The following is a 27,551-nucleotide window of genomic DNA, read 5'->3' on the forward strand; positions in this document are numbered from 1 at the left end:
AACTGCAGACTAACAGCAAATCACACTATACCATTACATAAGCATCATGTAAACATCTACAAAATATTAGCATAATTTCATTTTGATTTATTTCTTACTTCTTTATGCAAGCTTGTTTATGCCACGGAATATACAAAAAAAGAATTGGGAATTTTAATCTCGCAGTTGCAAGATATAAACTTCAGTTTACATCTCACAATTCTGACTTCTTTTCTTTGAATTATGTTTACATCTAGCAATCCTTAACTTTTTCTCAGAATTCTAAGTTTACATCTCACTATTCTGACTTTTTCCTCAGAATTCTAAGTTTACATCTCACTATTCTGACTTTTTCCTCAGAATTCTTAGTTTACATCTCACTATTCTGACTTTTTCCTCAGAATTCTAAGTTTACATCTCACTATTCTGACTTTTTTCTCAGAATTCTAAGTTTACATCTCATTATTCTGACTTTTTTTCTCAAAATTCTAAGTTTACAACTCCCTATTCTGACTTTTTCCTCAGAATTCTAAGTTTACATCTCCCTATTGACTTTTTTCCTCAGAATTCTAAGTTTACATCTCACTATTCTGACTTTTTTCCTCAGAATTCTAAGTTTACATCTCACTATTCTGACTTTTTTCTCAGAATTCTAAGTTTACATCTCACTATTCTGACTTTTTTTCACAAAATTCTAACTTTACATCCCACTATTCTGACTTTTTTCTCAAATTTCTAAGTTTACATCTCATTATTCTGACTTTTTTTCTCAGAATTCTAAGTTTACATCTCACTATTCTGACTTTTTCCTCAGAATTCTTAGTTTACATCTCACTATTCTGACTTTTTCCTCAGAATTCTAAGTTTACATCTCACTATTCTGACTTTTTCCTCAGAATTCTAAGTTTACATCTCATTATTCTGACTTTTTTTCTCAGAATTCTAAGTTTACATCTCACTATTCTGACTTTTTTTCTCAAAATTCTAAGTTTACATCTCACTATTCTTACTTTTTTTTCTCAGAATTCTAAGTTTACATCTCCCTATTGACTTTTTTCCTCAGAATTCTAAGTTTACATCTCAGTATTCTGACTTTTTTCCTCAGAATTCTAAGTTTACATCTCACTATTCTTACTTTTTTTTCTCAGAATTCTAAGTTTACATCACATTATTCTGACTTTTTTCTCAGAATTCTGTTTACATCTCACTATTTTGACTTTTTCTTCAGAATTCTAAGTTTACATCTCATTATTCTGACTTTTTTTCTCAGAATTCTAAGTTTACATCTCACTATTCTGACTTTTTCTCAAAATTCTAAGTTTACATCTCACTATTCTGACTTTTTCTCAAAATTCTAAGTTTACATCTCACTATTCTGACTTTTTCTCAAAATTCTAAGTTTACATCTCACTATTCTGACTTTTTTCCTCAGAATTATAAGTTTACATCTCACTATTCTGACTTTTTCCTCAGAATTATAAGTTTACATCTCATTATTCTGACTTTTTCCTCAGAATTCTAAGTTTACATCTCACTATTCTGACTTTTTTCTCAGAATTCTAAGTTTACATCTCACTATTCTGACTTTTTTTCACAAAATTCTAACTTTACATCCCACTATTCTGACTTTTTTCTCAAATTTCTAAGTTTACATCTCATTATTCTTCTAAGTTTACATCTCATTATTCTGACTTTTTTTCTCAGAATTCTAAGTTTACATCTCACTATTCTGACTTTTTCCTCAGAATTCTTAGTTTACATCTCACTATTCTGACTTTTTCCTCAGAATTCTAAGTTTACATCTCACTATTCTGACTTTTTCCTCAGAATTCTAAGTTTACATCTCATTATTCTGACTTTTTTTCTCAGAATTCTAAGTTTACATCTCACTATTCTGACTTTTTTTCTCAAAATTCTAAGTTTACAACTCCCTATTCTGACTTTTTCCTCAGAATTCTAAGTTTACATCTCCCTATTGACTTTTTTCCTCAGAATTCTAAGTTTACATCTCAGTATTCTGACTTTTTTCCTCAGAATTCTAAGTTTACATCTCACTATTCTTACTTTTTTTTCTCAGAATTCTAAGTTTACATCACATTATTCTGACTTTTTTCTCAGAATTCTGTTTACATCTCACTATTTTGACTTTTTCTTCAGAATTCTAAGTTTACATCTCATTATTCTGACTTTTTTTCTCAGAATTCTAAGTTTACATCTCACTATTCTGACTTTTTCTCAAAATTCTAAGTTTACATCTCACTATTCTGACTTTTTTCCTCAGAATTATAAGTTTACATCTCACTATTCTGACTTTTTCCTCAGAATTATAAGTTTACATCACATTATTCTGACTTTTTTCTCAGAATTCTAAGTTTACATCTCACTATTCTGACTTTTTCTCAAAATTCTAAGTTTACATCTCACTATTCTGACTTTTTTCCTCAGAATTATAAGTTTACATCTCACTATTCTGACTTTTTCCTCAGAATTATAAGTTTACATCTCACTATTCTGACTTTTTTCCTCAGAATTATAAGTTTACATCTCACTATTCTGACTTTTTTCTTCAGAATTCTAAGTTTACATCTCATTATTCTGACTTTTTTTCTCAGAATTCTAAGTTTACATCTCACTATTCTGACTTTTTCTCAAAATTCTAAGTTTACATCTCACTATTCTGACTTTTTTCCTCAGAATTATAAGTTTACATCTCACTATTCTGACTTTTTCCTCAGAATTATAAGTTTACATCACATTATTCTGACTTTTTTCTCAGAATTCTGTTTACATCTCACTATTTTGACTTTTTCTTCAGAATTCTAAGTTTACATCTCATTATTCTGACTTTTTTTCTCAGAATTCTAAGTTTACATCTCACTATTCTGACTTTTTCTCAAAATTCTAAGTTTACATCTCACTATTCTGACTTTTTTCCTCAGAATTATAAGTTTACATCTCACTATTCTGACTTTTTCCTCAGAATTATAAGTTTACATCTCACTATTCTGACTTTTTTCCTCAGAATTATAAGTTTACATCTCACTATTCTGACTTTTTCCTCAGAATTATAAGTTTACATCACATTATTCTGACTTTTTTCTCAGAATTCTAAGTTTACATCTCACTATTCTGACTTTTTCTCAAAATTCTAAGTTTACATCTCACTATTCTGACTTTTTTCCTCAGAATTATAAGTTTACATCTCACTATTCTGACTTTTTCCTCAGAATTCTTAGTTTACATCTCACTATTCTGACTTTTTCCTCAGAATTCTAAGTTTACATCTCCCTATTGACTTTTTTCCTCAGAATTCTAAGTTTACATCTCAGTATTCTGACTTTTTTCCTCAGAATTCTAAGTTTACATCTCACTATTCTTACTTTTTTTTCTCAGAATTCTAAGTTTACATCACATTATTCTGACTTTTTTCTCAGAATTCTGTTTACATCTCACTATTTTGACTTTTTCTTCAGAATTCTAAGTTTACATCTCATTATTCTGACTTTTTTTCTCAGAATTCTAAGTTTACATCTCACTATTCTGACTTTTTCTCAAAATTCTAAGTTTACATCTCACTATTCTGACTTTTTTCCTCAGAATTATAAGTTTACATCTCACTATTCTGACTTTTTCCTCAGAATTATAAGTTTACATCACATTATTCTGACTTTTTTCTCAGAATTCTGTTTACATCTCACTATTTTGACTTTTTCTTCAGAATTCTAAGTTTACATCTCATTATTCTGACTTTTTTTCTCAGAATTCTAAGTTTACATCCCACTATTCTGACTTTTTCCTCAGAATTATAAGTTTACATCTCATTATTCTGACTTTTTTAAAGAATTAAGTTTACATCTCAGTGTACTGACTTTTTCCTCTGAATTCTAAGCAGAAGCTTGGATATAAATGGCAAGTTTAGATCTTGAAATGCAATAAAGAAGACAGAAATGTAAGAGAAAAATTACCTTTTTATTTTTTATTCCATCGCGGAAACAAGCTTTCACATTTCTTTATTCCATTTTATATCAAACATTTTTTATGCATGTTTATGTTCTTAAATTGTTAAATGGATGAAATATCACTGTGCATGAAATGTGCTGTATAATAATATGCTAGGGCAGCATGTGTAGGCCTATGAACATGGTGTTGTCTGGTGTGAGAGGATGAGGAGATGAAGATAACACTGAGTGGGTGAGTGATGAAGAAAACAAACAGGCGACGGGGCAGCACTGGCTTCCCACATGCTAAAAGCCCATTTTTGACATTCAATTATCCAGAATACTGATGGTGCTTCCCAGCGGACAGAAACTAGCTTCATCATCTGGCTGTTTCTCCTCATTCAGCCTGTTTAATAATCTACTGCAGGGCCTCACAACAGCACAAACACTACTGTACACATATATCACAGTAACACCCTGTAATACTGACAGAAAAATAAAAAAATAATAAAATATTAATGCATACAAGAGAAGGAAAAGGAAGATAACACTGTAAATTTAACACTGAAAACAAGAAAATGCTGTCCATCTTGCCCATAAGTCCTCCTTCGGTATTTTATATGTTAACATAAGAGACAGTAGATGTATCAAATGATCATTTAATTATAATAAATTGAAATTTAGTTATATATTTTATTCCTATATTTATTTTCATTATTTTTAATATTAGCCATCAGTGAAAAATCTACTCAAAAAGTATTGTATTATGTATTTTTATTTAGTTATACATCTTATTTTTATATTTATTTTATTATTTTTAATATTAGCCATCAGTGAAAAATCTACTCAAAATGTCACTGTATTATGTAATATTTTAATTATAATACATTTATATGTAGTTATATATTTTATTCTTTATTTTATTAAAATCCACTCAAAATGTCACTGCATTAATTATGTAATATTATAAGGACTATATGACAAAATAATCCCAATACTGGAAAGTCTTTCCCATTTCCCCTGTAAAGCTTCCAGCAAAAACTGAGACGTCACCCTTCAGCATCAGTCTGCATGAAGATTAAATGGATCCAATTTGATTAAACAAAAGTGCAGTGAGAATATCTCAGAGATGGAAGCAGCTATTAAAACAACCACTAATGCTGTAAAAAACACTTCACATCAGAAGAATGTTTAGTTGTGGGTTAGTGGAATTACTGCTGGATTGATGGCTAGAAGTAAATAAACACATGATCATTTTGGGCTGCTGGGGTGAATCTGACGAAAGCATGTCACATTTCACCCTAAAATAATAATAATAAAAAAAAATCAATTATACTTTGTATAAAGTAAATGTAAATTAAGCTTTTTTTTTTTTTTTTTTTTTTTTTAGAAGGACCATTATGATTTTTTTCTCATTATTCTTAATGGTGATTCTCATTAAATTCCCATTAATGTAGTACAATTATTTATTAGCACTTATATCAACACTTTAACAATTCAATAAATTAGCATTATTTTTTAACCATTACTAAAACGAGAATTTGGGGTAAAAATGTGATTAATTGTCATGAAAATGTCATAATGCTGAAAAAAAAAAAAAAAAAAATCTTAACAGTCCTCAAATAAAAGCTTGATCTTTTGATTTGGGTGTAGACCCCCATATATTTTCTTTATATCTCAATAATGACATTTAAATCAGCTAAAATAATTAATTATCTGATTAAAAGATAGTAACCCTGCTTAAACCAGTCTAAGGTGGTTAGATGGTCTGGTTTGATGGTTTTAGAGGGGTTTTGGATTCTTGTCAGCAGGCCGAGACCATCTTAAACCCACTACACTTAAAAATAAGTTTTTTCATTAGAATAGATGTTTCCATGCACTGTAAACACATTTGATTTGAAAGAACTCAAAATAAAAAAGCTAATTAACTAAATTTTTTATGGTAATTGCTATCAAAATGTATGAGTTAGCTAACTCAGTACTTCAAGTTAGGAAATTAACATGCATGAGTACTACAACTCAAAACTTGATAGTTCTGCTTACGTAAAATTGTGAACATCATAACTGATCATGACTGTAACTGCTTAACTAATTTTTTTATAAGTTAGCCCAACTTATTTGGGTTTATAGTGTGAAGAACTTTTAACATTCATTGCACAAAAGGCTCTTTATAGTGGAAAAATTAGATTATTAAAAATTAGATTATTAAAATGTTCTACACACAAAGAAAAAAATATCATTTTAAGAACTAATCACTGAGAGGTACTTTGAGGAAGAAAAAATGTTTCTTCTAAGGCATCGCAGCAAAAACACCCTTTTAAAAACCTTTATTTTTAAGAGTGAACGACCATAAAACCACCTCAGGAGGGTTTAAGAAGAGACTTGTAAAAGTTCTGAAGATGTTTGTTTTTCTGTCCTCAGCAAATTCCCTGAAAAAATGATGAGACTTCCTGTTTTTGTGCATAAAAAGTGAGAAAACGCCTCTGAAAATGGAGCATTCACAGATGTGACAGAGAGACGAGTATATCTTACCCTCATGCCTTCAAACCGGGACAGCGCTCTCAGCGGTCTGAGGGCTCTGAGCGTTCGGAGAGATTTGATGGCAGCAAAGTCGGAGTAGCCGAGCGTGTTTGCTACGAGGCTTACTAGAGACACCTATGAGTGACACAGAGCCGAGGACAAAGAGAAGATAGAAACGCAGTGTTAGGAGACCAATAAAATCACACCTGCCACAGTCCTGCGGAATGAAGGGATGCGTCAGAAGGCGGCGTTTCTCTGTGCTGGGAGGAAAAAAGGTGATTAATCGGGATTCGTTTTCTTGGAAACCCAGTTCCAGCGATCAAAACTGGATCTGTTAGTGATAAATGTTGTTTTAAACGGCGTGGGTCGTTGTTTTCTCCCTCCTCTTTGACCTGGTAAGGACTGAACGGCTGTTTAGTGGGCATCTTTGAGCTGTCTACTGAGTGTACTCAGATTCGGGCCCCGTTCAGAGCGGGTCTTACCCTCATCCCAGCAAAGCGGGAGACAGCACGGAGAGGCCGCAGCGCCCGGAGCGTCCTCAGAACCCGCATGGTGCCAATTTGGTCATAATTGACCGCACGTGCCACCAGACCAATCACTGAAACCTGTATAAATTGAATTATAGTTCATTTAGTTAGAGTTTCTCATGAATTTCATATTATTCATATTAATCAAATGGGATTTTCAGTGCCAAAGTAAATCAATTTCATGTGAATTTAACAGTTTTGAAAGTACTTGATTTAATATATAGTAAATATAAAAATCTCATAAATTTAATATTCAAATGGGATTAAATCTTCTAAGAACCTTTCACTATTAATTTACAATACAAAAACATTTTCAAACCTAAAATATGAGTTCACTGCAAATGTAATTAAAAGCATTTCAATGCCAAAGTAAATGCATTTCATGTGCATTCAACGGCTTTGAAAGTACTTGATTTAATATATTCTAAATATTAAAATCTCATAAATTTCATATTCAAAATGAATAGTAAAAGAACCTTTCACTATTAATTTAACAGACATTAAAATATTGTGTGCCTAAAATATGATGTTCACTTAAAAAAAGCATTTCAATGTCAAAGTAAATGCATTTCATGTGCATTTAATGCCTTTGAATGTGCTTTTTCTAATTTATTATAAATATTAAAATCTCATCAATTTCATATTATTCTAATAGGACAAAATCTTCACTATTAATTTAAAAGACATTAATATAATTTGTGCCTAAAACATATATAAATATATATTATATAAATTAAATTATGTTTTAAGGCAAGACCCTAAACATCGTTTTTTAATGAATTGGTAAATTTTGATATTTTGGGCTATTTGGCTTTTCACAATGTGTTTCAGACAAGTGGAAAGACATCCAAAATAAACTTTTAAGTGTTTGTTTTATTGTTATTTTCTATTTTCGTTTGTATATTTTGATTTCAATAAATATATTTAAAGGCCGTTTTCACAAAATGAGTTTTTTCTCCACTTCAGCAACACTTACATTCACCAAAACTTACAGTTTTATTCCTATCTATATTCTGAAGGTTTTTACTGAGGGGTTTGTTGATATATAATTTGCCTTATTTTATACATTTTATTCCTAAAAGTATCATTAAATTTACGTTCCCCTTCAGTCAGTCACGTTCGACGTACGTCAGTAGTGACCGACGAATTGGGATATCGCTAGAGAGCCCCTATCAGCTTCGAGAGAACTAAAACAAGCCAATGGAATTGGCGTGCGATATTTGCATAATGCGCACCTCCCCTAACAGGTGGATATAAAAAGGGGGGCAGATGCAATCGCACTCTGTCTTTCGCTTCGGAGCCTACCTGGTGTCCTGCGGCTGTTTGAACTTCAAGCCTCTGAAGAAGTTTCGGCGCTTGTGTTGGTGTGACGACGCCTGCAGCGAGGTCGCGAGTTGGAGTGAGCCGGGTGGAAACATCCAATGTTTTCCCAGCGTTCCGCTGTAATTCCACTGGTTGGTCTGCGATCATGTTTAGATACATGGCCACGTCGGTGCCCAGGGTGCCGTGTGTCGTCCAGTTGGGCGGCCACGTTCACTGTCCAACATGGCTGGTAGCTTCTGCATGTGTTGCTGGTCCTCCTTAAATATGGAGGACCTAACATCTTAGTCAGGGCTCCAGCAGAGGATCAGATGTCGACTGCTACATTGGAGAGAGTATTGTTGGGCTCTGAACATGAAGATGAGGCTGAGCGTCCCACGGTTGTGGCGTGCTCATGCCGAATCGGATTCAGACTTGGCAACCATGCTTTCCCGGGCCCCTGGGGGTGTCGTGCGACGCGTACTCGCCTTGCCGCGCCCCCTGGCTTAGCCTGGATGTGCATGAAAAAACTTGGCAGTTTGTGGCCTTTTTTGACGTTAATATGGAACGCCAAGAGGGTCATAATCTGCACTACAAGTTTTTTCTCTCTCACTACCCCCTAGGGTGGGGTGGCAGTGCTACGGCACACCACCTCTGCCCTGCATGAGTCTTGGCCCCTGGCAAGTCTGCAGTAGGTCAAAGCACTCATTGCATGTGGGTAGTTCTGAGTCGGGGTTGAGCTACGCAGGATGCAAATCAAAGCGCAGGCCCCTGGCCAGACAATGTCCACCATGGTGGTCCAGAAACACCCCTGGCGAGTCTTGCTGGGATGTGCCGTCGTCAAAGAGTGCTTTCTCGATGCGCTCATCTCACAAACTGGCCTTGAACCCAGCCTGCTCAACCCGCAGTCACCTGACTAGCGGGAGACGGTCCTGGAGATATGGCGATCTGGAGCTGACGTAAACGGTTCTTTCTCCCCGGAGGAGGGCCGGGTGGAGAATTGGTCTGTTCCGCCGCTGGCTCTCCGGAGTCCAGCGGTACCCACTAAGAACTGTTTTCCGATCCTCTACGTCCCAAGAGTGTGGCTGGCGATGTGCAGCGCCCCGCGTTGCTACTCCCAGCCCCCTCTCACCTCGCCAGCAGGTGTCAGTGTGTTGGTGCAGGCCGCGCCCCGTGTGCCGTCTCCCATACGCACTGCTACCTCGCAGAGTCTGATCACACTCTGGGCCGCTACCACGCCGCCCGAGTCGGGTCCCCGTACTCTGGTTCGCTGCCCCACCCCCGGTACGTCTGTGGTGCGTTTGGTTCTGCTGGCTCGGTGTCTGGAGGCCTGGTTAGTGCCCCCAGCCCGTTCCGCTGGCTCATGCATACTATCAGACTCGGCTATGCGATTCATTTCGCCCGGTGTCCTCCGGCGTCCAGGGGTGTCCACTTCACTTAGGTGTCGTTGGACATTGCACCTGTTCTCCGAGTGGAGATTGCTGTCCTCCTGGCGAGGGATACAATCGAGCCGGTCCCTCCAGCCGATTTGAAGTCAGGTTCAGCCCTACTTCATTGTACCCTAAAGGGCGGTGGGCTATGGCCAATCCTGGATCTGCGCGTCTTGAACCGGTACCTTCAGGCTGCCGTTTAAGGTGCTCATGCAGAAGCGCATTTTCGAGTGCGTCCGTCCCGGGGTTTGGTTTGCAGCATTCGACCTGAAGGATGCATACTTTCATGTCTCGATTCTGCGCTTGGGTCGAGCATGTCAGTACAAACTCCTACCCTTCGGGCTGGCCCTGTCGCTCCACGCCTTACACGGTTGCGGAGGTGGCCATTGTTCCCCTCAAGGAACAGGGCGTTCGCATTCTCGACTGCCTCGACGACTGGTTGTTCCTGGCCAGCTCGCGAAGCAGTTGTGCGTACACAGGGAGATGGTTTAGCTCACCTCAGCCTGTTGGGTCTTTGGGTCAGCTGGGACAAGAGCAAACTCGCCCCCGGGCAGAGGATCTCTTTTCTCAGTCTCGAGCTAGACTCGGTCGCCTGGATTGTGCGCCTCTCTGAGGAGCGCGTCCAGTCAGTGTTGAACTGCCTGAGTTCGCTCAAGCGCAGGATGGCGGCCCCACTGAAAGACTTCAGAGGCTCCTGGGGCATGTGGCATCTGCAGCCGCGTTTCGCCGCTCAGGTTGCTCCATATGAGGCCGCTTCAACACCGGCTCCGCGACTGGGTCCCGAGATGGCCATGGCAGCGCAGCACGCTCAGTGTCCTCGTGACACGGAGCTGCCGCCCTACCCTCATCCGGTGGTCGGACCCTTTGTTCCTGCGGGCGGGAGTACCCCTTGGACGCTGTGGTCCACACAGATGCCTCTACCACCGGATGGGGGGCCATGTACAACGGGCATGCGGTTCGGGTCTTGGACTGGGCCTCGACTGCATTGGCATATCAATTGCCTCGAGTTGCTAGCAGTATGTCTTGCACTGGGCCGCTTCAAGGAGCTGCTGTCAGACAAGCATGTACTGGTCCGCTCGGACAAGCACGGCGGCCGTTGCGTACATCAACCATCAGGCTGGTCTACGCTCCCGTCGCATATCGCAACTCGCCTGCCATCTCTTGCTATGGAGTCAGAAGCATCTGAGGTCGCTTCAGGCCACTCATGTCCCAGGTGTGCTTAACCGTGCAGCCTACGAGCTCTTACAGCAGCCTCCACTTGCGGGCAAGTGGCGGCTCCGTCCCCAGGCGGTCCAGCTGATCTGGCACTACTTCGGCGAGGCCCAGGTAGTCCTGTTGCCTCCCCAGGAACTGCCCTCGGCCAGTGGTTTTCCCTGACCGGCGAGTCGCTCGGCACGGATACCCTGGCACTCAGCTGGCCCCGGGGCCTACGCAATATGCGTTTTTCCCCCAGTGAGCCTTCTCGCACAGCTCCTGTGCTAGGTCAGGGAGGATGAGGAGCAGGTCTTGTTAGTGGCTCCATATTGGTCACTCGGACCCGGGTTTCGGACCTAATGCTCCTCACGACAGCCCCTCCTTGGCCGATTCCTCTGAGGAAGGACCTCCTGACACAGAGATGGGGCTTCCTATGGCACCCGCGTCCCGACCTGTGGAACCTCCACGTGTGGTCCCTGGACGGGATGCGGAGGTTCTGGGTGATCTCCCGCAGGCGGTCGTAGACACCATCACTTCCGCTAGAGCTCCTTCACGAGGAGCCTCTATGCGTTGAAGTCGAACCTATTCGTTGAATGGTGCTCCTCTCGCAAGACGAGAGGACCCCCGATCATGCTCGGTCAGATCTGTGCTTTCCTTCCTGCAAGAGGGCTTGGAGCGAAGGCTGTCTCCCTCCACCCTCAAGGTGTATGTTGCCGCTTCGCTGCACATCTCCATGCAGTTGATGGCAAGCCCTGGGGAAACACGGTCTGATCATCAGGTTCCTGAGGGGGGCGAGGGGACTGATTCCTCCTTGCCCACCCTCCTTACCCTCTAGGGATCTCACCTTAGTTCTTAGCTAACTTCGGCGTCATCCCTTGAGCCTTTGCAATTAATCGAGTTAAAAGTACTGTCTCTTAGACCGTCCTCCTGGTTGCATTGGCCTCATGTTAAGAGGGTAGGGGACCTGCACGCATTTTCGGTCGACGAATCGTGCCTGGAATTTGGGCCTGGGGATTCTCACGTCTTCCTGAGACCCCGGCCTGGATATGTGCCCAAGGTTCCTACCACTCCCTTCAGAGATCAGGTAGTGAACCTGCAAGCGCTGCCTTCGGAGGAGGCAGACCCAGCCCTAGCTTCGCTCTTTCCAGTTCGCGCCCTGCGTGTTTACGTGGATAGAACTTGAAGCTTAGGACCTCAGATCAGCTCTTTGTCTGTTACGGAGACCAGCAGAAGGGAAAGGCTGTCTCCAAGCAGAGGATGGCCCACTGGTTAGTGGATGCCATCGCCCTGGCTTATGTTCCCAGGGCGTGCCTTGCCCGTTCGGGTTGAGAGCCCACTCCACCTGAGTGGCCTCTTCCTGGGCGCTGGCTCATGGCGCCTCGCTGACAGATTGTAGAGCTGTGGGCTGGGCGACACCCAACACGTTTGCTAGGGTTTTTAGCTTACGTGTAAGCTGGTTCTTCCCGTGTACTCGCTTCCACCAGCCGGTAGACGCGTTGAACCTGTGCTCGTGCCGGCTTGCAATGCCACTCCCACCCCCTGGGCAGGATATGTGCATCTGTTGACTCCAGTCGTGTTCCCCGTTCGGTGAACCCTGTCGAGTTCCTCCACCTCCACCTTCGGCTCGGGCATTGCGGAGTGTCTGATGCCAGACCAACATCCATCTTCGATGTTGTCTGTTGGTTGGGTTCCATATGTTGCAATCCCTCTACGTGAGTGATTCCATATGTGTATTGTCCACGGTTACTCCCTACGGTGAGCCCGTGTCTTTCCCTTAGCAGAGCTTCTGCTTTCTCCTGTCAGATGAGTCTCCCCCTACTCAGGTGGAGCCATCCCAGGGACTCATATGCGTTCTGCCCTGCGGGACAGTCCATATGTTTTCCATGTAAATTCCTTCCCCTCTGGGTAGGTAGTGGTTCCGCAGCGTTCCTTACGGGTTCGCTTCCCCAGTGTAGTCTAGTTTACTTAGTGGGTATATCGGAACAGCAGTAGACTTCCCGGCGTAAGCTCGCCCCTTCTCCGTCCCCTTGGTGCGACGGGCGGCTAGAGCCTGCGCTGGGCACTGGAAGGGGTTTCGTAACTGTGGCGTTTTAGTTGGGATCCCAATTCGTCGGTCACTACTGACGTACGTCGAACGTGACCGACTGAAGGGGAACGTCTCGGTTACGTATGTAACCCTCGTTCCCTGAAGGAGGGAACGGAGACGTACGTCCCGTCGCCACAGTTTCTGTACCCTCGCTGCAGTGCGGACACCGGTTGTCTCCTCAGCGAAAAACAGAGTGCGATTGCATCTGCCCCCCTTTTTATATCCACCTGTTAGGGGAGGTGCGCATTATGCAAATATCGCACGCCAATTCCATTGGCTTGTTTTAGTTCTCTCGAAGCTGATAGGGGCTCTCTAGCGATATCCCAATTCGTCGGTCACTACTGACGTACGTCTCCGTTCCCTCCTTCAGGGAACGAGGGTTACATACGTAACCGAGACGTTTTTCTGCCTGTTGACAGTTTTTTCTAATTTATGGAGTGATAAAAAGAGAAATCCAAAATCCCCTCAGTAAAAACCTTTAACTCTAATATGTCAACAAAATCAAACAAGTATTTTGAACCCGGCTTTATCCAGTGTTCAGATATTTATTCTGGAATTGTATGCATATTAGTGCATATTTAATTAGATAATGTTTCATAATGCACTTTCTTTGCTAAAAATACACATTTTCTACATCATCTCATCAAGTCTCAACAAATTTCATAATATGAAAAGTGTAATCTAAAGAAATTTGTTTCAAAACTACGGTATTTCATGCTGCAGTGAAGGTGTAATTTCTGCAACACTTGCATCACCAAACAGATATGAGAAAGTATTTTAACATCAAAAATAATTACACTCTTCACATTTCACATCAAATCTTCAGAATTTCTAATTCACAGCTCTCCTCACCAGTATATTTCTTTTCTTCTCATTGAATTGAGTCACACAAATAAAACTCAAATTCATACTTATAAAAGCACAGTACAGTAAAGATGGTTCCATATACACTATGAAACAGTGAATTACAGTTCAGTCCAGCAGTATATGAACAGTGATGCAGTTGTGGTTGTTTTGGCTCTTTGGTCACAGTAACAAATGGCATTTATCATTGTTGAATAGATATATAATTTTCTATGAAAAATACATACGGCTTTGAAAACTAGAATAATGACTGAACTGCTAACATGATCTCATTAGTACTTACTATTAGTATATATTTCTACATCTGCAAACATGTATGTCATTCTAGCAGACAAAGGATGAATTTAGGGAAATTGGGACACTTTTTGCCATTGAGATGCCTGGGAAAAAATGTTCCCGTTATCCTGAATTAACCCCTACATTTTTCATGTTTGGATAATTATTCTATAAACATTAAAAATGCCTTTTTGTACTAACTCTTTCTAAGGAACCAACAATTTATAGAAATAAAAAAAAATAATTTAATTTAACACTCAATATTAAAGTCAACCTACACTATGAATTCAATACTTTATGAACCTGAACACTTTATGTTTTAAAAGCTTTTCATTAATTGATATTGAATTAGCTTCAAGCCATACATGTACATGTATACTTTACAAATGAATACCTACAAATACTATGTACTGAAGTACAGGGCCAAAACAAACAACACTGAATCACTGGAATGTATCTGGAGTATGAATAACAGCAAAACAACATGACAATTATTATAAATGATCATCTTAGTTCATTTCAGAATTAAAATTGAAAGTCCAAATGACAGTGCAGCTTCAAAGAGCTCTACACGATCCCAGACGAGGAATAAGAGTCTTATCTTGAGAAACCACCAAATTATATACTTTATTATGATGTAGGTGTAAGTACAGATCCAGTGTCTACAAAACTAACGTGCAAAGACTAAGTCAAACGCACTTTACAAAAAAAAGGTAAAACAATGATGTTGGAGGATTTTGAAGTTGGAGGAGAAAAGGAGATGGCCACGCCTGACCTTTCCTACGTGATTACGTAATGCATGGCGCATCACAGAGCAGTGCATTAGATTAGCATTTGTGGTTGAAAAGTATATAATTTGTTTGTTTTTTTTTAGAAAATGTCCGATGGTTTCTCTAGATAAGACTCTTATTCCTTGTCTGGGATCATGTAGAGCTCTTTGAAGCTGCACTGAAACTGACATTTGGACCTTCAACCCGTTGAACCCCAGTGAAGTCCACTATATGGAGAAAAATCCTGGAATGTTTTCCTCTAAAACCTTCATTTCTTTTTGAAAAAAGAAAGACATGAACATCTTGGATGACATGGGCATAAGTAAATTTTCAGGAAATTTTCATTCTGAAGTGAACTAATCCTTTAATGTTACTCATGAAATGCTAAAATGCAGCACTGGTTTATTTGATTATTATATATAACATAAAAGTTGATCTCTATAAAACTGGCCTCATTCAATCTTCCTGAGATTTTAAATGTTTTATAATAAAGCACTTCAGCTGTTATTCATTCGCTTCACTTTGCAATCAGACTCTGGAAAAGTAAATTGATTCACTTACATCCACAATGAGAAAGTCCAACCAGCACCAGTAGTTGGTGAAGTATTTCCTGAAACCGTAGGCGATCCACTTCAGGCTCATTTCCAAGATGAAGATGTAGGTGAAGATCTTGTCTGCGTATTCAAGCACCACTTTGACCACTTTCCTCTGTTCAATGTAAATGTCTTCAAATGCCTTTCAACAGAGAGACGCAGAAGAAGCAGAGTGTTAACAAACCACACATACAGTACAGGGTGAGGAAGACTTCTTCAGACCTTCGTCTGTTCGTTCTGTTATCTGTATTACAAAGTGAATGATGACGGAGAGGGACAAGTTGAAAAAATTACAAAAAAGCAGCAGGAACAAGTGTGTTTAGATCAACGACACGTCTTGATGAGCCATATTATAAAGAAAGAAATTCAGCTGGGTTTGTTAATAATGTTAATTTTGTAACATAGAGATATAGTTATTATTGTTTTTATTTTTATATTTTTCCATTCTCATTCAGTTATGTTTTTTGCCATTTTTATTATTTTTTTTCTTAATATATGTCTATATAGTTATTGTTATTTTAGCACATCAAGTTAAACTAAATAAAAATGAGAAATGTTTCCTTGGACTCTTGATGAAATAAATAAGTTTAAATATATTTTATTTTATTTCAGTTAATTTTTATTTATTTAATAAACTATAATAACTATAATAACAGTTTTTATTCACTTTTAATACATTTTTTAATGAAAAATAATCGAGTTAAATGAAAATGAGAAATGTTGCCCTAGATTTAAAAAAAAAAAAAGTTTATTGTTTCGAAAATGTTGTTTTGTGGTTATGGTTATAGTTTTAGTTTTAGTTAATGATAATAATCCTGGTTTGGACCAGTGTTATTTTAGTATGATTGAGATAATATTTTTATTATTATTTATAATTATAGTTTTTTTTTAGTCATTTTTTAAAAATTTTTAGTAATTTAGTTGTGCGTCTTCCCATTTTCATTCGTTTTTTTTTTTTTTAAACTATGTCTATGTAGGTTTTTTTTGTTTGTTTTAGTGAGCTACTTTAGTACTTCAAGTTAAACTAAATGAAAATGAGGAATGTTGATGAAATAAAATAAGTTTAGTTTAAAAAAAAAAAAAAAAAAAAAATATATATATATATATATATATATATATATATATATATATATATATATATATATATACATACACATACCAGGATTATAGGACAATCATTAACTGATATATATTTCAGTTAATGATTGTCCTATAATCCTGGTTTGGACTAACATTAGGATGAGCAAATGATGAATTTCATTCTTGGATGATGTATTTCCCTCTTTAATAAGTGTCCAGACTGTTTGTCTGAGCGGTTCTACTCTATTGCACATACGATGTCCAGGCAAACATCTGCGTCCACCGGACTCTCCACTGGTTTTTGCCGACTGTGCTGTTTCTCATTTTCTGCTTACTTTCTGTTTTCATGTGTAATCATTCAAGTGCACGTCTGAAAGAACAGCTGCCTGCTGAAGCTGCTGGTAAATGCCACTAAAATACCAGCCAGTCCGGCGCACACCTGGCACCCGCGCGCTGAGACTGAACACTGACATTCGGCCCTCTCTGTGAGTCAGACACGCAGGACTCTGATCTTTAAGGAAATGCACAGTGTTATATAATATTATGCAGTGGGAATATTTTTTTTTTGCTCTGGCATTTACTGCTGAAATCAACGATGAAACCCATTTGCTTTCTCAGCACATGTTCCTGGTCTTATTGTACATGCATCATCAATGCATGTTATTATAAATGAAATATATCTCTCTCTCTCTATATATATAAATACATATATATGCATTTGTAATATTTCATCATAGAGACACTTTTCACTGCCCAATTCAATAATACATTAAACCATTACAAAATGCTCAACATTAGTAGTTTATGTACATGAACTGAACACATACACTGCCATTCAAAGGTTTGAGGGTTGGTGAGATTTTTTTTAATGTTTTGGAAAAAAATCTCACTAAGGCTGCAATTATTTGATCAAAAATACAAGATATTATTCCCATTTCAAATAACTGTTTTCTATGTAAATATATTTAAATATGTAATTTATTCCTGCAATGCAATTATTACTCCAGTCTTCAGTGTCACACGATCCTTTTATGATTATTATCAATGTTGAAAACACTTCAAACCTCAAAAAACACAAAAACGTCTGGCAACAAATTAATAATAGTGTTAATTTAGTGATAAACAGCGGCTGTATGACAGGATGACTAAGGCTGTGATTGTAACAGCCCGTGGCACGTGTTGATGTAGATTAGTGTCAGCTGACATCTGCGCGTTTGCTCGCGTGTGACAGCTCTCTCATAGAGACGCCGATCAGCAGGCCGTCGGCCGCCACAGGCCAGCTAACAGGAAGTGAGCTGCCACTTCCTCCCTTACACACAGGACCACTTCTGTGCTTGGTTTCAAGTCAGTGAGGAAAAAGCTGTCATGAGGTCAGTGAAGCAAGCAAACAGACCAGTAAGACGTCTTTACTGACTTCTTCTCACAAGCTCTTTAAGGCAAGACTCTTCAGGCAAAACCCATGCGAGGGTCATTCATAAAATGTGACTGAAGTTCTGAAGCTCAAACGTGCTGCATAACACGAGAATCCCTTCTGATTTTATTAAAAATATCTTCATTTGTGTTTCGAAGATGAATGAAAGTCTTACAGGTTTAGAACGACTTAAGGGTGAGTAATGGATGACAGAATTTTCATTTTTGGGTGAGTTTCAAATCTAGAGACTGCACTGTGACAGTGTAAAGTACGTCTACAGATGAAGCTCACCAGCGCTCCACTGCTGAGGAGGATCATGAAGATGATGAAGGTCTCAAACCAGCTGTGCTCCACTATCTGATAACACGTCTTCCTCAGACGCCACCAGGCTCGGCCCAGACCGTCGGTCGTGTTGATGTCGCAGCACTTAAAGTGACGTACACAAACTGGAAAAAAACATTCAAATTAAGATCAGTGATTAATAATGAGTCAGTGAATAAAAATGGTTCCAAGATGATGAAAAAAACATTTAAAATGTAATATGTGTGTAACACACTGACTAAACATTAGTAATGTCTTAAAACAAAACTGCTTCACTTTAATTTTTATATTAAAGAATATGCCAAACTGCTTCATATTTTCTAATACATTATTAGATTACTCATGCAAATCGATCAGAAGTAATTCGGACAATAAGTGAGAAGAAACTCATTTTGCTGACTTTTCCACTTTGAAAACCTCTTTGTTCAAATCAACATTTAAAAACGCAACTTCAAAAGACTTCAAAGAGCTTCAAAACACTTCAAAAGATCACAAATGCAGTTCCAGTGAGAACGTGGAGATCAATGGCTGAACTGCTCTTCTGTGTAATACAAATACATCAGTGGAAATAAATGATGAAGTCAGCATTGGGCTCATAAATGGACCTCGGGCTGCTGTAAACGTTCCTCGTCTTGCTAATCTGTCGGTCTCTACGTTGGAGACGCAGCTTTTATGTGACATAATCCCAGCCGGTATCACTGCTGCTCTGAAAGCCTGCCGTCTATAACAATGAGTCCCTTCCATGAAATCCCATTTGAGCCTCGCATGGTCGTCAAAGCGTCTCCATTACTGGCATCTGAGCTCTTCTAAATTAACTTATTGCCTGTAAACTTAATAACAGGGTTATGGTAATAGGGTTCTCTCAACTCAATTTGTACCGATGCTCCTGCTCTCCATTGGCGGACTCAGACATTTTAGCACCCCGGCATCACCATTCATCTAGCAATTAACGGCTATCAAAGCCAAATCAAAAGGGCTGCGAGTCTGTGAGTTATTGGTGACTTCATCATTCTCCTTACAGATTTGATATGATACACTGTAATCACATGCAGCATTACAGAGAGCTGTGTTTACTTAGCGCTTCACTATTACTAGTGCTCATACTAAGGGTAGTTAAATAATTAATATATTATTCAATAAAAATGTAAAATGTACAATGCATTAATTTCTCTTCTAACTAGACAACACTTATCGCATTGCACTGCACTGCAATAAATAAATAAATAAAATAAAAAATAATGTATATTAGTGTTAGTATGTCTATACATCTAAATAAAGTAAATAAATAAATAAATGTATAGTAAATATAAATAATGTATATATATATATATATATATATATATATATATATATATATATATATATATATATATATATATATAGTGAATTATATTTCCAGAAAATATGCATTAAAACGCATTAAAAATGTAAAATGTAAAATGCATTAATTTCTCATTTAATTAGAAAATAAATAATGTATATTAGCGTTAGTATGACTATAAAATAAACAAATACATAATGTATATCATATTAGTATGTCTATAAACAAACAAATAAATGTAAATAAATGTAATACATATAAATAATGTATATTTGTATGAGTTTGCCTATAAATAAACACATAAATTAAATAAATATCTTTATTTATTAATAATTTGTATAAATACATACAGGGCTTGACATTAACTTTTTTGCTCACCAGCCACTGTGGCTAGTGGTTTTCCAAATTTACTAGCCACTGAGCATTTTCACTGGCCACAATTTTGATGTTGGTAAATTACATTTTATATGATTAAAGTTGACTTTGTTATGCTTAAATTACTTTATTTTGAGTCATTTTACTTGATTTAGAAGATTTAAAACCCTTTCAAACTTTTAAATGCAGATTGACCACCCAAATCAAGAATACATTGTATATCAGCTGGTATGTACAGGTGGGCAAGAGGTGGACAATGTAAGCATGGGCTAATATGAGAAATTGTATAAGTTATTTGTGTTAGGCTGTATAAAAGAACAAAGAAGCAAATTACAAAAACAATAGTAAATTAAAAATAATCTTTTTCAGATTATTTAACATCTTTTGTTGTTTGATTAACATTAATGACAGACAGGTATTTAATTGGGCTGCTGAATGCATGGACGTAACTGACGCATATCCAGTTATTACCCACCTGTTTACGTCCACTTAAGCCATAACCGACTGTATTCACGCGAGATACTCCACACGATGGACATTTAGACATCTGTGTGCTCTGTTTAACTATTCAGGCGCGAGGAGAACTGATCGCGCGCGCGACAGAGCGCTTCTGTTGTGTCATTCAGCGCAATTCTGCCTATCCCTCATTCACTAACTGCACGTAGCCTAAATAACGAATTGTGTGATTGGATTTTAATTTTGTGCTACGACGATCTTCGACGATCATTTGGCTGTAAACTGAAATTATATTCAACCCGCCAAAGTGGCTAGTGGGAGTGGCTGTCTTACTAATGTCAAGCCCTGAATACATATAATAACAATTAGTATGTCACACGTTTACTTCATAACTTTTTAATGATAAAAAAAGTTGGTAAAATATGTTATGTTAAATCATTAAGATATCATGCATTAAATAAAGACAATGTTCAAAAAAAGATATTATGCATTAAACTCAATTTCTAAAATGCATGCAAAATGTAAAATGCATGAATTTCTCCTTCAACTAGAACTTATCCTGCTTATTGCATTGCTCTTGTTCGCATTTTTAGGCAGTAAAGACGCATTCTCCTTTGTGATTTCCCTTTAAAATGTGCAAATCTGCCCTTTTCACTTTTCCAGCAGAAAGCTGTTGACTGATTCAATTCAGTCATGTGAAAGAGTGCCGTTATTCGATTTATAGGTGAGAAATCCGATCCGGTCTCAAACGAAATGCTGAGATGTGCGAGGGGCCGCGTCCTGTCATCTGAGAATTATCAGAGGAAATACATGGCAGCTCATTTGTCATAAATCACTCACTCCTTAGAAGAGACAGCAGTTTATGGGCTGTCCCGAGAAGCAATCGTATTGTTTTCTACCGTGTGGCAATAAAGTCGACAGCTTATAAAGTACAGACTTGAGGCGGTTGTGCAACCTACTCATCACACACACACACACACACACACACACACACACCCTTTTTTAATCTTTTATTTTCAAATTTGGAGGGAAATCTGCTTCATGCTGATCTCTCTGAAGAAAGGATATGTATGTATTCTACATGGAATTTTAGTGTTCCCTCAGGCGATTCATATATGGAACCTTCATTATGGGATCATTTTTATGGTTTTATTTTGAATGAATTCATTTTTAATTTTCAGTCAATTTTAGGAATTTACAGAGCCCCACACGACATGCAAGAAAAAAAAAAGTAAATTGTGCGCACAATTACTAATTCGTTCCCTCGATTTGCTAAATTGAGCACCAAATTTGCTATTTTGCTCCCTCAATTTGCTGAATCATGCATTAAATTTTCTATTTCTTTCGCGTGATTTGCTATTTAATTTCCTCGATTCGCTACATCGTTTGCACGATTTGCTATTTCGTTCCCTTGAGTTGCTACATCATGCGCGTGATTTGCTATCATGTGTGTGATTTTCTATTTCATTCTCTCGATTTGCTAAATTGTGCACGTGATTTGCTATTTCGTTCCCTTGATTTGCTACATCATGGACGCGATTTGCTATTTCGCTCCCTCAATTTGCTAAATTGTGCGCGTGATTTGCTATTTCGTTCCCTTGAGTTGCTACATCATGCGCGTTATTTGCTATCATGTGTGTGATTTTCTATATCATTCTCTTGATTTGCTAAATTGTGTGCGTGATTTGCTATTTCGTTCCCTTGATTTGCTACATCATGGACGCGATTTGCTATTTCGCTCCCTCAATTTGCTAAATTGTGCGCGTGATTTGCTATTTTGTTCCCTCGATTTGCTACATCATGTGCGCAATTTTCTAGTTCTTTCCCTTGATTTGCTACATCATGGACGCGATTTGCTATTTCGCTCCCTCAATTTGCTAAATTGTGCGCATGATTTGCTATTTCGTTCCCTCGATTTGCTACATCATGTGCGTGATTTGCTATTTCGTTCCCTCGATTTGCTACATCATGTGCGTGATTTGCTATTTCGTTCCCTCAATTTGCTACATCATGTGCGTGACTTGCTATTTCGTTTCCTTCGATTTGCTAAATCGTGTACGTGATTTACTATTTCATTCCCTTGATTTGCTACATCATGGACGTGATTTGCTATTTCGCTCCCTCAATTTGCTAAATTGTGCGCGTTATTTGTTATTACGTTCCCTCGATTTGCTACATCATGTGCGCAATTTTCTAGTTCTTTCCCTCAATTTGCTACATCATGGACGTGATTTGCTATTTCATTCCCTCGATTTGCTACATCATGTGCGTGATTTTCTATTTCATTCTCTCGATTTGCTAAATTGTGCGCGTGATTTGCTATTTCGTTCCCTCAATTTGCTACATCATGTGCGTGACTTGCTATTTCGTTCCCTCGATTTGCCACATCATGAGCGTGATTTGCTATTTCTTTCCCTCGATTTGCTACATCATGTGCGTGATTTTCTATTTCTTTCCCTCGATTTGCTACATCATGTGCGTGACTTGCTATTTCGTTCCCTCGATTTGCCACATCATGAGCGTGATTTTCTATTTCATTCCCTCGATTTGCTACATCATGTGCGTGATTTTCTATTTCATTCTCTCGATTTGCTAAATTGTGCACGTGATTTGCTATTTCGTTCCCTCAATTTGCTACATCATGTGCGTGACTTGCTATTTCGTTCCCTCGATTTGCCACATCATGAGCGTGATTTTCTATTTCATTCCCTCGATTTGCTACATCATGTGCGTGATTTTCTATTTCATTCTCTCGATTTGCTAAATTGTGCGCGTGATTTGCTATTTCGTTCCCTCAATTTGCTACATCATGTGCATGATTTGCTATTTCTTTCCCTCGATTTGGTACATCGTGTACGTGATTTGCTATTTCACTCCCTCAATTTGCTAAATTGTGAGCGCGATTTGCTATTTCGTTTTCTCGATTTGCTACATCATGAGCGTGATTTGCTATTTCGCTCCCTCAATTTGCTAAATTGTGCGCGTGATTTGCTATTTCGTTCCCTCGATTTGCTACATCATGTGCATGATTTGCTATTTCTTTCCCTCGATTTGGTACATCGTGTACGTGATTTGCTATTTCACTCCCTCAATTTGCTAAATTGTGAGCGCGATTTGCTATTTCGTTTTCTCGATTTGCTACATCATGAGCGTGATTTGCTATTTCGCTCCCTCAATTTGCTAAATTGTGCGCGTGATTTGCTATTTCGTTCCCTCAATTTGCTACATCATGTGCGTGATTTGCTATTTCTTTCCCTCGATTTGGTACATCGTGTGCACGATTTACTAGTTTTTTCCCTCGATTTCCTACATCAGTCACATGATTTGCTATTTCGTTACCTCGATTTGCTACATCATAATCATGTGATTTGCTATTTGGTTTCCTTCGATTTGCTAAATCGTGTACGTGATTTACTATTTCATTCCCTTGATTTGCTACATCATGGACGTGATTTGCTATTTCGCTCCCTCAATTTGCTAAATTGTGCGCGTGATTTGCTATTTCGTTCCCTCGATTTGCTACATCATGTGCGCAATTTTCTAGTTCTTTCCCTCAATTTGCTACATCATGGACGTGATTTGCTATTTCGCTCCCTCAATTTGCTAAATTGTGTGCGTGATTTGCTATTTCGTTCCCTCGATTTGCTACATCATGTGCGTGATTTTCTATTTCATTCTCGCGATTTGCTAAATTGTGCGCGTGATTTGCTATTTCGTTCCCTCGATTTGCTACATCATGTGCGTGATTTGCTATTTCGTTCCCTCGATTTGCTACATCATGTGCGTGATTTTCTATTTCATTCTCTCGATTTGCTAAATTGTGCGCGTGATTTGCTATTTCGTTCCCTCGATTTGCTACATCATGTGCGTGATTTGCTATTTCTTTCCCTCGATTTGGTACATCCTGTGCACGATTTTCTAGTTCTTTCCCTCGATTTCCTACATCAGTCGCGTGATTTGCTATTTCGTTCCCTCGATTTCCTACATCATGCATGTGATTTGCTATTTCGTTTCCTTCGATTTGCTAAATCGTGTACGTGATTTACTATTTCATTCCCTTGATTTGCTACATCATGTGCGTAATTTGCTATTTCTTTCCCTTGATTTGCTACATCATGTGCGTGATTTGCTATTTCTTTCCCTTGATTTGGTACATTGTGTACGTGATTTGCTATTTCACTCCCTCAATTTGCTAAATTGTGAGCGCGATTTGCTATTTCGTTTCCTCGATTTGCTACATCATGAGCGTGATTTGCTATTTCTTTCCCTTGATTTGGTACATCGTGTGCACGATTTACTATTTCATTCCCTTGATTTGCTAAATTGTGAGCGCGATTTGCTATTTCGTTTCCTCGATTTGCTACATCATGTGCGTGATTTGCTATTTCTTTCCCTTGATTTGGTACATTGTGTACGTGATTTGCTATTTCACTCCCTCAATTTGCTAAATTGAGAGCGCGATTTGCTATTTCGTTTTCTCGATTTGCTACATCATGAGCGTGATTTGCTATTTCGCTCCCTCAATTTGCTAAATTGTGAGCGTGATTTGCTATTTCGTTTCCTCGATTTGCTAAATCGTGTGCGTGATTTACTATTTCATTCCCTTGATTTGCTACATCATGTGCGTAATTTGCTATTTCTTTCCCTTGATTTGGTACATCGTGTCCCCAATTTTCTAGTTCTTTCCCTTGATTTGCTACATCGTGTGCGCGATTTTCTAGTTCTTTCCCTCGATTTGCTACATCATGTGCGCGATTTGCTATTTCGTTTCCTCGATTTGCTAAATTGTGAGCGTGATTTGCTATTTCGTTTCCTCGATTTGCTACATCATGTGCGTGATTTGCTATTTCTTTCCCTCGATTTGGTACATCGTGTGCACGATTTACTAGTTCTTTCCCTCGATTTCCTACATCAGTCGCGTGATTTGCTATTTCGTTCCCTCGATTTGCTACATCATGCATGTGATTTGCTATTTCGTTTCCTTCGATTTGCTAAATCGTGTACGTGATTTACTATTTCATTCTCTTGATTTGCTACATCATGGACGTGATTTGCTATTTCGCTCCCTCAATTTGCTAAATTGTGCGCGTTATTTGTTATTACGTTCCCTCGATTTGCTACATCATGTGCGCAATTTTCTAGTTCTTTCCCTCAATTTGCTACATCATGGACGTGATTTGCTATTTCGCTCCCTCAATTTGCTAAATTGTGCGCGTGATTTGCTATTTCGTTCCCTCGATTTGCTACATCATGTGCGTGATTTTCTATTTCATTCTCTCGATTTGCTAAATTGTGCGCGTGATTTGCTATTTCGTTCCCTCGATTTGCTACATCATGTGCGTGACTTGCTATTTCGTTCCCTCGATTTGCCACATCATGAGCGTGATTTGCTATTTCTTTCCCTCGATTTGCTACATCATGTGCGTGATTTTCTATTTCTTTCCCTCGATTTGCTACATCATGTGCGTGACTTGCTATTTCGTTCCCTCGATTTGCTACATCATGTGCGTGATTTTCTATTTCGCTTCCTCAATTTGCTAAATTGTGCGCGTGATTTGCTATTTCGTTCCCTCAATTTGCTACATCATGTGCGTGATTTGCTATTTCTTTCCCTCGATTTGGTACATCGTGTGCACGATTTACTAGTTCTTTCCCTCGATTTCCTACATCAGTCACATGATTTGCTATTTCGTTACCTCGATTTGCTACATCATGCATGTGATTTGCTATTTCGTTTCCTTCGATTTGCTAAATCGTGTACGTGATTTACTATTTCATTCCCTTGATTTGCTACATCATGGACGTGATTTGCTATTTCGCTCCCTCAATTTGCTAAATTGTGCGCGTGATTTGCTATTTCGTTCCCTCGATTTGCTACATCATGTGCGCAATTTTCTAGTTCTTTCCCTCAATTTGCTACATCATGGACGTGATTTGCTATTTCGCTCCCTCAATTTGCTAAATTGTGCGCGTGATTTGCTATTTCGTTCCCTCGATTTGCTACATCATGTGCGTGATTTTCTATTTCATTCTCGCGATTTGCTAAATTGTGCGCGTGATTTGCTATTTCGTTCCCTCGATTTGCTACATCATGTGCGTGATTTGCTATTTCGTTCCCTCGATTTGCTACATCATGTGCGTGATTTGCTATTTCTTTCCCTCGATTTGGTACATCCTGTGCACGATTTTCTAGTTCTTTCCCTCGATTTCCTACATCAGTCGCGTGATTTGCTATTTCGTTCCCTCGATTTCCTACATCATGCATGTGATTTGCTATTTCGTTTCCTTCGATTTGCTAAATCGTGTACGTGATTTACTATTTCATTCCCTTGATTTGCTACATCATGTGCGTAATTTGCTATTTCTTTCCCTTGATTTGCTACATCATGTGCGTGATTTGCTATTTCTTTCCCTTGATTTGGTACATTGTGTACGTGATTTGCTATTTCACTCCCTCAATTTGCTAAATTGTGAGCGCGATTTGCTATTTCGTTTCCTCGATTTGCTACATCATGAGCGTGATTTGCTATTTCTTTCCCTTGATTTGGTACATTGTGTGCACGATTTACTATTTCATTCCCTTGATTTGCTAAATTGTGAGCGCGATTTGCTATTTCGTTTCCTCGATTTGCTACATCATGTGCGTGATTTGCTATTTCTTTCCCTTGATTTGGTACATTGTGTACGTGATTTGCTATTTCACTCCCTCAATTTGCTAAATTGTGAGCGCGATTTGCTATTTCGTTTTCTCGATTTGCTACATCATGAGCGTGATTTGCTATTTCGCTCCCTCAATTTGCTAAATTGTGAGCGTGATTTGCTATTTCGTTTCCTCGATTTGCTAAATCGTGTGCGTGATTTACTATTTCATTCCCTTGATTTGCTACATCATGTGCGTAATTTGCTATTTCTTTCCCTTGATTTGGTACATCGTGTCCCCAATTTTCTAGTTCTTTCCCTTGATTTGCTACATCGTGTGCGCGATTTTCTAGTTCTTTCCCTCGATTTGCTACATCATGTGCGCGATTTGCTATTTCGTTTCCTCGATTTGCTAAATTGTGAGCGTGATTTGCTATTTCGTTTCCTCGATTTGCTACATCATGAGCGCGAT

General features: G+C 38.5%; 1 protein-coding gene across 2 annotated transcripts in view; it reads right to left on the reverse strand.

Moving 5' to 3' along the window:
- The window catches only part of scn5lab (sodium channel, voltage gated, type V-like, alpha b), a 201,226-nt gene that overhangs the window by 18,795 nt on the left and 154,880 nt on the right, over nucleotides 1–27,551 (reverse strand). For both annotated transcript variants that reach the window (XM_067377647.1, XM_067377646.1), the window contains 3 exons: nucleotides 18,259–18,413; nucleotides 15,445–15,618; nucleotides 6,450–6,572 (listed from right to left, as the gene is read on the reverse strand). In XM_067377647.1, the coding sequence (XP_067233748.1) occupies nucleotides 6,450–6,572; nucleotides 15,445–15,618; nucleotides 18,259–18,413 (452 nt within the window). The remainder of the gene's footprint in view (nucleotides 1–6,449; nucleotides 6,573–15,444; nucleotides 15,619–18,258; nucleotides 18,414–27,551) is intronic.

Source organism: Chanodichthys erythropterus, chromosome 23 (genome assembly GCF_024489055.1).
Source record: "Chanodichthys erythropterus isolate Z2021 chromosome 23, ASM2448905v1, whole genome shotgun sequence".
NCBI lineage: Eukaryota > Metazoa > Chordata > Actinopteri > Cypriniformes > Xenocyprididae > Chanodichthys > Chanodichthys erythropterus.